Here is a 10,916-nt window from a genome sequence, read left to right as displayed (position 1 = left end):
ATATTAAGTAAATTAATTTCATATCTTTTAAAATAATGTTAAAAATTGAAATTTGATACAAAATTGTAAGTTTTTAATTTTTTAAATGATAATAGTAATTTGAATTTTGATTTTATTTTATATTATTAATTCTAGTATTTTGTAATTCTACAAAAAAATATTTTAACAATTAATTTTGATTATATAACTAAATTTAATTAAGTAGAGTAATAAAATTTTTGAAATTGATATTAAAAAAATGATAATCGAATGTAAAATTAATAGTGTTATTTGAAAATTAAAAATTTATTATTTTATAGTTGCTATAAAATAATATACAATTTTTAATAATATTTGAACAAGATAAATTTTATTTTGATTAAGTATATTATTTAATTTCCGGTTTTACCCTACCCAATTCAACAAAATTCTGAAAATGGATGTATATTGAATCCCAAAGTTAAAGTATGAGGGTGTAAACTGAATTTATTAAAGTTATGTACAAATTTTCTTTAATTTCTTTTTTTTTTAAGTAAATGGATTAGGATATACAACTGCGGGAATATCTAAAATAGATAAGCTCAAGGAATGCAGCTCTGTCGATTTTACATGTGTGTATCCCGTACCGGACAGTTACATTATGACTAGCATAAATTCCGTGCCGGTTTTTATTAATATTTTAAATTTTTATTTATTATATTATATTATATTTTTAAAATATTTATATAAATATATAATAATTATAAATTTATAATAAAAATAATAGAATAACATGTGGTCATAATTTATTAGAATAAATAGATTATTTCTAATAGTTTAGCAGATATGTAACACTATTATTTATATCTTTTAATAATAGGATAAGTTGTATTCGTAATTTGGTAGGATAAGTATACTATATTTAGTACTAGTTTAATAATTTAGTAGTTTATTAGATATATAATACTATTTATCTATTTTTGTAATATTCAAAATTAAGAAATTATCGTTGAACCAAACCGTTGAACCAAATTATCTCTATTCCGGCTATTATAATATAGTATAGTATAGAAGTATAGATTTGCAAATCAAAATAATATAACATTTTTTATGGAATTATTAAATAAATTATGAGAAAAAGATAGAGTTCCTAAAATTATTTTTATATAAATTCTCAGTGACACGAATATTATTGACTCTTTTTTTATATTATATCCTATATATAATTAGACTAACTGAGTTTTGGTGGTACATCGTCACATAGTAGGTGGATTGCACGTGCTAAGGTATAGGTACTAAGGATATCTTATTATTCTACTATAATATCTAATAATCTATGTAATAAACATTTATAATTAGAAATTAAACTATAATAATATATTCTTAATTGATATAAAAAATATTGAAAGTATTATATTATATATAATACAAATAATAATTATTTTAATAAAAATAAATATAAGTAACAATTAACAAATCATTTATAATCGGGTTAAATTAGTATAATTTTCTTAAAAAAAATTGGAATGAGTAAGTTTGAAATATAATAATAATAATAATAATGATACATTATTACAATTTAAAATTGAAATACAAATATAATGAAATACATTTAAAGGACCATGAAAATTAAATGTAAAGTATATTTTTTCAAAATCATTAATAGAATAGAAAAAAATAAGGTGGGGTTACACGGGTTAAAGTGCAGGTATAATAATAATAATAATAATAATAATAATAATAATAATAATAATAAAACTATTATAAATTGAAATTGAAATAAAAATACAATAATATATATTATTATTATATGTATTTCAACTATTGTAATATTCCATTAAAATACTTAATAATCTTTATAAATTGATAATTAATTAAGAAATTAAACTATAATTACAAATTTATAACACATAAAACGAGTAAGAAATATAATAATAATCATAAACCATTATTATAATTTAAAATTGAAAACCAGACTAATAAAATAAAATCAAAAGTACTATCACAAAAAAAGTTAACGTTTTTTTTTCAAAATGAGCACTAGAACCGAAAAATGATGAAATATTGGCAAGTTACAAAATTTTTGAACAAACTCCACAATATTAAGAAAAAAAAATATATAAATAAAATAAAAAAACTACATAAACATATTATTTGAGCTACAATTATATTTTCTTAAGTGATATAAAATAATATTAAAAGTATTATATTATATATATAATACAAGAAATAATTTGATTTAAAATATTTATGAACAGAAAATTTTTATTTTTATTTTATAAAATAAGAAACAAATTTAAATTATATTTGGGTATAACTATTACATGTGATTTGTTTTGTTGTGTAACAAGGAAAAATACCGTTTGTCTTTTAAAACATTTAGAGCGCATGTATATTACAAAATTCAAGGGAAATTACACTTTGTCTTTTAAAAAATTTAGAACACATGAATCATATAAAACATAAAAATTAGGAAGAAATATAATAATAATAATTTTTTTATTAATATTCAAAATTGAAATACGAATCTAATAAAATATATTTAAAAGTATTGTGACAATTAAGTGTAAAGTATTTTTTTTTGAAAATCATTATTAGAACCAAAAAATTATAAATATTATTATAAATATCGCAAGAGGCAAATCCAAATAACTTTCTAATTTTTGGTCAAACTCCACAAAATTAAGAAAAACATATATAAAAATAAAAAAATAATTACGTAAACATATTATATGATATGATTAAAATATTATATTTACAAATTTATAATATGAAAAAAAATCAAATAATAAAATAAATTATAACATATATGTTATAGTTAGGTTATCAATATCACATATAATGCTACAATAATAATTAAATATATAAGTACAAAAAATACAATTTTTTAGAAAAATATATTATTAATGAAGAATATAAAATTTATCTAGGAAATACAATTATTTTATTAATAATTAGTTAAATAAATAATAAATATTCAAAAAATATATATATATAAAAAACTATAATACATGCACGGGTACAAAGCTAGATAAAAATAATAAGAACCCGCGATGCATAACGGTGAATCTTAGGGATAATATAATACATCACACTTTTGTTTTAGAAAACTTTTTACTTCATTTTGGGACATGTTCCGTGGTTGTATATCACATGATATTAAATAAGCTGCAAACATTTGATATAAGGGATTCATATATTTTTTGAGCAAAGTGACAAGATTCTAATATCTTCTAAAAGCAAGGTTAGAGATAAAAAAAAATTATAAATATTTATAACATTATGTTATGGTATGTCGGTATGAAATAATTTAATTAACGGTACAATAAATTTTAATTGGTGGTACAATAAACGCAATGGATCCATTGACATTTCGCCATTAAAATTTGACACATGATATTTTATAATTATTTTTGAAATTAATTTGTATCCCTCTAATTTTTCATCTTCTAAATATTTTGTGTCAATACATAAATATTTTGTGCAATAAATAATATTTCTATTTGAGAAATAACCAAAAATACTAATTTTTCTAAGTTATTTTTGCGATTTTACTATTTTTTGATTTTTTTTTGTAAAAATACGGAATCAACCAAAATCAAGCACACATACAACGAGTTGAATCAAAAAAATTTTTTGTTGCATTTGAGGTTACATATACTTGTAAAAACTCGTCAAAGTTTGCTTTCCGATTGATTTTAGTTGTAAAAATTCTTATTTTTGCAAAAAAATTGAAAATTAATATTTTTGTAAATAAAAAAAATTCAAATTTTTTAAAAAATAATAATATTTGACTTGTGTATTTTTCGAAAAAACCCAATATTAGCTAAGTGTCGATATTTGCTTGGTGAGGCCTGTTCTTCATAATTATAATTCAGTACGAATCCGATAATATTAAATTGGGAATGACGTTTGTTGTCACAGGAAATTAAATTTGACATATCATGAATTTTTTTTATCTAAAATAATTTTTCTGTATCTTGGAAGCACTATTTGTACCAAAAATCGATATCTGCTATAAAAATGCATAACACACCTATCACCTTTGCAGTATGTAAAAACAGAGTAACCCAGAAAGAAAAGAAGACAATAAGAAGTCAAAGGAACTTATGCTTTGGGTTTCCATTAAATATAACTTTATAAACTGTGTTTTGACGTACATTAGACATTACATATATATGTGGAACCAATTGTGCATATTATATATGCACATCTTATTAGCTATTACAATCATGTATATGGAGGACATCAAATCGGAAAAAGAACAATTTTACATTACATTTAATATTATTTAAATACTTTCCCTAGCTAACCTTATAGCATTTCCGCTACTAGGTACATTCATGTTGGTAAAGAGGGGCGAAAAGCCTTTCTTCTTCTGGACATTATAAATTAATGCACATTTGGTCTCTGGTTTGATGGTTCGTTTTGACAATGGAAATCTTATAGGTAGATAGATGGCTTTTTCAATGTCTTCAAGCAGGGCTGCTTTCGAGTCAAATAGATTGCTAGAGTTGTAGAACATCTCAAATACTTTTAAACATGCCAAGTGTAGAGTTTTGCATGGTTTAGGCATGTCACCATAGTCATCTGCCAAAACCATCTTAAGGAATTCCATTCTATTCTCAGTTAGTATCTTCTTGACATACTCGATCGAGTCATTAATATCTGCGTTTGGATGATCTTTGAGGTAGAGCAAGACAATATTGTTTTTCCCCTCTTCTTGTTCCTTCTGTTGATATCCATAAAATGAAAATAATTAGAAGTTCTCATTTAGGAATTCTAAACAGTCACAAAAAAATTAAAAGAAAAACGAAATGTTCTGCAGTACATACAATATTTGAAAATATGCAGCTTTTTGCTAAGAAAAATTAAAAATATATTAATACTTACCTGGTAACTTTGAATGTCATTCAACAATCGTGCATTCACCATAAGCAATTTTGTTATAGTCTCATAATGAGGGTGGATGAGTTTATGAGCAGGCATTCTTTGGTTCAGGAAACATGAACAGGGAAGAGCCATGGTGTGTGCAGCTACGGAAGTCATGCCAACATCCAGGTATTCATCAGCAGATGGTTTATATCCTGTTCTTCCCCATGTACTTTCCGTCATCCATGACAAGAACGTCTCTTTCCACTTTATTTATTCATGTTTAAAAGTATCAGTACTTATAAAACCTTAGACGGTCAAATTTACAAACATCTAATGATGCTGTAATCAACTTACTATGGCTTGCATTATATTTGTCATGTCATGTCTTTCATGCTCGAGCACCTGTTCTACCATGTCTCTTACAAAATAGTCAAGGGCATCAAAAATAATCTTGCTTGGGCCAGTTAGACCTTCTCCATCCCATCTATATAGAACAAGTATAGATATGCATCATTTTTCAGAGATTAAAATTGTGTCAGGAATTTAGAGATAAAAGGAGATAATCTGATGAGTCATATAGGAAGTTAGCAACTTTCCTAATAATAATAGGGAATCCTGTTTGCATACATATGCGCCGACCAACCAAAATCCGCCAAGTCACGTCATTTGGTACAAATTTTGGAGAATATTTTTGGGGTCCCTAGTACTACTATATTCAATTTACAGTGTTACGGTATTCTTACCTTTGCACTGCCTCAGTCAAGGTTTGTAGTTCAGCAAGTGACCCTTCCATGTCATAAAAATCATCAGTGACAGTAATCAAAATTGCACTTTTTGTTACTAGTTTTCTGATAACAGAATGATGGGGCGAATACATGGTACTGCACACAGCAAAGTAACAGTATGTAGTTTTTTCTCGTCCGAATCCCATGTCCGCAAGGCCCCATTGCTTAGACCAGCTACAGAATATCATGCAAAAGCCAATTATAAATTCTTTACTAATATAAGCATGAGTCTTTTCATGATCTGGTTAACTTATTATAAGTGTTAAGTATGTGTATGTACCTTTTCAGTTCCTCTAATTCGTTCTTGAATATTGATTGCCGGAAATTGTAATTTTGCACAGAAAGTTGAATCAGGATGTCATCATCAAGACATGATAACCTGGAGTTAGAATTGACATGATCAAAATTTATCTAGAAAATTAGTTAAAGTTCAGTAACGATTACCTAGAGAATGAAGGTTTTTCCAAGCCAAGAGGAGGAGAACTTATAGTTTCAATCCACATCCGATGGTCAAGATGATCAACACGAGCTATCCACGGAGTACTTAACTCTTTCTTAACCTGCATAAAATCTCATGCATTAAAGGTAAAAAAAAAAATTCATGCGTGTGTGTTGGCTACTAAATTAGTAAAATAGAATTAATGTATCCCCTGTACTGTGGTTGTACGGAATAAGATTTCTAGTTATTGATGTTTGTGCCTGATCCTAATGAAACTGAATAACAACAACAGTATTAAAATATAGAAGAAAAAGCTACATGTTGCTAGGATTGAGTTACCATTTTTTTGAAACTTTGGGAAACATAATCAGTATCTCTATCAGCTTCCACGGACACAGTTTTCTCGAGCAATCTCCTGGAAAAAGATTTAGCATCTTCAAGTTCATATTCCCCTGGAAATGGAAGATCTGAAGCTCGATAAATGTTATGCAGTATACTTGCAAAATAGTCATTATTGTCTTCTAGATGATCCATGATCATTTTGTGATCTAGAAACCAACAGAAAGTCTCTGCAAATACAAGCTAGAGTCAGAAGAATGCTTTCAATCAAGTCCATCCGACAAGTATTCTTGAAATTGGATAAAACATCCAACATAGACTCAAACATATTTTTCAATAGATTATTGATCCAAATTACACAATTTTTCATTTGGGAAGAAAAATTAATTAATTCGAACTTTTTCGAGGTCATACCTGGAGTTACATCGAAACCATGGAAGCGCAAAAGACGAAATGCCAAAGCATCTTTGTGTATTTTCTTTGCTTCAAAGTGGATGTCACCTTGATCTCTTGCGCTATTCACGTTATCACTCCTAAGCCTGCATAAATTACATTATTAATTAGAAAGTAGGCACACTGAAATGAAAACTTTTGATTGACAATAAATTGAAGGAATTTGAATACTCTGGATCAAAGAAGATGTGTGTGCTTGCTAAGGCTGTAACATTTTGTAAATTTGGATCTGGGGCAAAGCTTGATTAATTGACTGAAGAAACTGGTTGGTCAAGGGGCATGCAGACTGGTCGATAATGAACCTGATCGCAGAGACATAGACCAGAAGGTTTTGTTGGCTAGACTGTAAGGGAGTAAAATTATGCAGCCATTTTTCTTGTAACTTTAAATTTGCATAAATGAGATTTTTCTGGTCATCCCCTGTGGGAAAATTTGGGTGAATTAAAAAGCAGCCACATTGACGAGTCATTCTAAGAGTAGACTAGGCCTGGTGAGTGTAACAATTATTCTTGGAGTATGTTCTCCTTCAAGAGCTTAGAACACATATTTTGGTACTCAAAGCGGCTAAGAGCCGGATGATATTTAAAATTGATCTTTAAAGCAATTTTTGTTTTCTGCGAAATGATCTTAAAGATGATGTTGATATTCTAAAATGTCATGAACATATTGTACCTGTGAATTTGTGCCAAGGTAGTTTGAATTTCTTCAGCAAACTGCTCAGCCAACCCCAGGTTTAGTAATTTATCAAGCATGCAGAGCTTTATAAACTCTTCATCCACAGGATACACTGATGGTACTGCGGTTGACATCATCCAAAGGATTCATAAAGTATTATAAGTTTTTGCATACATGGCTATGAAAAACTTGTAAGAAACTGGATTTATAGATTGTGGTTACTTATGCTTTAGTGTGGAACATAAAAACGATAGGAATTAGTTAGCCAAACAAAAGGAAATGAATAATTGGGAAATCATTAGAAACGAAAATCACAACTGTATCCTATTTACGATGCCGATGAGAATTTAGAGTTCGTACACTCCCCTATTTTACGAGAATCTTATTGTCAACTAAATTAAACTGTGCGTAGTGAAACGTTTACGGCTGAAGAAAACACTTGACAAACCTCCGCACTGAAAATTCTGAACCACAGACTCCAGATATTTGAGGACTGCAGGATGTCCAGTGGCCATATATGCAGCCGCCGAGGCAGAGGGTGAATGGAATAAAGAGCCATCCTCACTTAAATTCTTTACCACAAGTAGCTTATCTATGTCACAGGCGGACAAAAGAGCCTCCGCACAGCTTAACATTATTGGTGAAGGATGCTCATTCCTATCATCAACCTTCTCCCTGAAGTAGTTGCAAATTATTGAAAAAAATTAGATTAACGGTAAACATACATATGTATTTTGTTCTGGCTGTGGTAGGGGTTGTGGTGTCTGAAAAACATGCCTTTAGACCAAAACATATGTATTTTACTGTTGTTTGCATAAATTGTTGTATAGTTTGCGAAAATTGTCCAACATCAATCAAGGTGGCATCCGTATTTTTGTTGTTTTGTGTAAATAGACTAGTTCCCGTGTCAGTAAACAGTAGATGCGTTGTATATGTCCTTTGGTCGATAATAAAAAATGCATGTGAGTATATATGTTCGGTCCTAAATATATTCTGGAGAAATGGCATGTCAAGGTTTTGTAAGTACCTGTCCATACTAAAGTTTGAAAGTAAGGCCTTCAGGTCACGTGGTAAATTTAAATGTAGGCCTAGTGTTTCTGCTTGCTCCAACATTGCTGGAAATACCATAGTAAACCAGCTGGGAAGTTTCCTGTGATTCGCATCAAGTAGCTTCTTTGTATTACTAATGAAATACAACTTCCCTGTTACATTTGCAACACATTAGTCATAAAATAATTAGTTTAAGAAGACATGTATGATGAATTTAAAAATGCAGAGCATGGAAGAACTCAAATAATGATTACCTAATTCAATACTCTGGGGCCCAGTATTCCAAGTAGCGAGTGCAAGAATGCATGCAAGAGTTGAGGAAAGTGTATGAATAAGACTGTGGTTATCTCCCCAGAAACCTTCATCTTGTTGATTGTTCAATATCCAATCTACACAACTTTTAAACATGGGGTTTTTAGTGTTTTTAGAATCGGGAATCATGGCTAGCCATGCAGTGTCAAAAGCTGATGGAGAAACTAATGAACTCTGTAATTGTGCAGAGAACAATTTCTTCTTCATCTCTTTTACAAGACCTTTAGTCGAGACTTCAGCTTCTGAAGAATATTGATATTCCATGTTCATGTTCTTGTGGACTAACGATTTATTATACACAAGCTGTCGTGCTAGTACCCATAGAAGTAACAAGTATTTATAGGGGAGAGTTCTTTATAAGTGGGAAGGGAACGCTAGCTAAGTATAATTTACTTACATGTAAGACAAAGCAATGCCTAATAATGTTTCTGACTCTGTCCCATGCAGCCGCAGAAGCTAGCTTATCGTCTGGGTGCATGGTTGTAAAAATCGGAAATCGACATTAATCGGTGGAGGTACCGATTAGCGATTAATCGGTAATTCGGGGATTAATTTGAAGGATTAATGGGAATAATAATCGGACATATATTTAATATTAATTTTTAAATATTCTAAATAAATAATATACATGTTATATGCACTCGAACAAGAAGAAAAAACAAGTTTAACATATGTGAAATGGGCTTTGGAGAAACGGCCCATAGCAACGACCCACAATTACATTCAAAGTTGTGACTAATGTAGTTTTTTATACTATTTTCCATCTTCTTGATTGCAACCAACCACCCAACTAAACATCCCCGATTTTCTCCGATTTTCTCCGATTTTGGCTATTTTTCTCAGAAAAACGTTTTATTCGGCGATTATGCAAAATCAGATCGGTAGGAGGCCGATCACCGATTACTCGGCCGATTAATCGGAGTAATTGACGATTTTAAGAACACTGTCTGGGTGTCATAAAAATCCTTAATCGGAAAAGCAATATACCGATTTAGATAAATCACAGAGTCAAAGATTAATCGGAGAAAATTTGGAGGACATGTTTGGGTGCATTTTAATATTTTAACTTATCATAAACTAATATACATTTATCATATTATATAATTTATAATTATTTAAATGTAATTAAAATTATGTTTTATGTAAAATAATTTATTTGCAATCTATATATATATATAGGTCTTTCTTGAAAAGAATCCTCTTATATACAGAACCATAGAGAACCTAGAATTACATCAAATTCGTTGCTAATGTAGAATAACAGTTATATTTAATTATAACAAAACGTTTAACAATTGAAATTTCAAAAAAAAATGATTTTAATTGATTCTTCTGTGAAATAATTTGGGATAAGTGTGGTTTTAGTGTGATTTTACTACAGAACCACTTTAAACTATTTCAACAAATTTCAATAATTTTTTAAATAAAAAACATGTGCAACTTTGTTTTTAATTTGGTAATTAAAATTTGTAACTATATATGATGAAAAATGATAAAAAAAATATTGTGTATTTACATATTTTAAATAATAATTCTGTACGGACCACTATCTAAGGGAGGATGCCACCCTATATATATAGGGTTCAGTGGAGACCAATATTATTTGGAGACCCTGGAGACCTGCCCTTAGATTTTGTAAGATTGTGCGGTTATAGATGAATGCAAAGTGAGAGACAGATTAATACTAATAAACCTAAGTATAATGTAACATGTATATAAATATTATGTGAAAAATATATAAAAAAATTGATTGCTGAAGTTTTTTATAAATAGAGTGTAGTAGTTTAAATTATAAAGTGTAGTAATAGAGTGCATAACATATCGTACAACCTTATAAATAGAGTGTAGTACTTCAAATTATAAAATTTTGTACTTTTAAATCTAAATAAAAAAATTAATGCAACATGCAGAATAAAATATTATGTAAAAAAATATATCAAAAAAGTGCAGAATATATTGTAAAACTTTATAAATAGAATGTAGTACTTAAAATTATAAAATATAATACTTTTAAAACAAAATAAAAAATA

At 28.4% G+C, this 10,916-nt stretch overlaps 1 protein-coding gene across 1 annotated transcript; it reads right to left on the bottom strand.

Annotated features, from left to right (window-relative positions):
* Nucleotides 1-4,061: 4,061 nt before the first annotated feature.
* On the bottom strand, nucleotides 4,062-9,173 carry LOC141695288 ((E,E)-geranyllinalool synthase-like). The gene is made up of 12 exons (XM_074499546.1): nucleotides 8,829-9,173; nucleotides 8,552-8,726; nucleotides 7,973-8,229; nucleotides 7,522-7,645; nucleotides 6,811-6,935; nucleotides 6,397-6,626; nucleotides 6,063-6,178; nucleotides 5,899-5,997; nucleotides 5,577-5,792; nucleotides 5,188-5,317; nucleotides 4,852-5,097; nucleotides 4,062-4,690 (listed from the first exon to the last, which is right to left on the bottom strand). Exons 1-12 carry the CDS (start codon nucleotides 9,154-9,156, stop codon nucleotides 4,250-4,252), a joined length of 2,487 nt encoding a protein of 828 aa, XP_074355647.1. The 5' UTR covers nucleotides 9,157-9,173; the 3' UTR covers nucleotides 4,062-4,249.
* Between the last annotated feature and the right edge of the window lie 1,743 nt (nucleotides 9,174-10,916).

This window comes from Apium graveolens, chromosome 11 (genome assembly GCF_009905375.1).
Source record: "Apium graveolens cultivar Ventura chromosome 11, ASM990537v1, whole genome shotgun sequence".
In the NCBI taxonomy this organism is placed as follows: domain Eukaryota; kingdom Viridiplantae; phylum Streptophyta; class Magnoliopsida; order Apiales; family Apiaceae; genus Apium; species Apium graveolens.
Note: the sequence above shows the minus strand (reverse complement) of the source record. Positions and strands in the feature narration are given on the sequence as shown.

Bases quoted from the DNA above. Each gene is read 5' to 3' on its own strand.
- LOC141695288 (XM_074499546.1), bottom strand. From the start codon at position 9,156: ATGAACATGGAATATCAATATTCTTCAGAAGCTGAAGTCTCGACTAAA. The intron at 5,318-5,576 runs GTAAGAATACCG...TGTTCTATATAG, and splicing joins TTGACTGAGGCAGTGCAAAG to ATGGGATGGAGAAGGTCTAA. The intron at 4,691-4,851 runs GTAAGTATTAAT...GGATATCAACAG, and splicing joins ATGACATTCAAAGTTACCAG to AAGGAACAAGAAGAGGGGAA.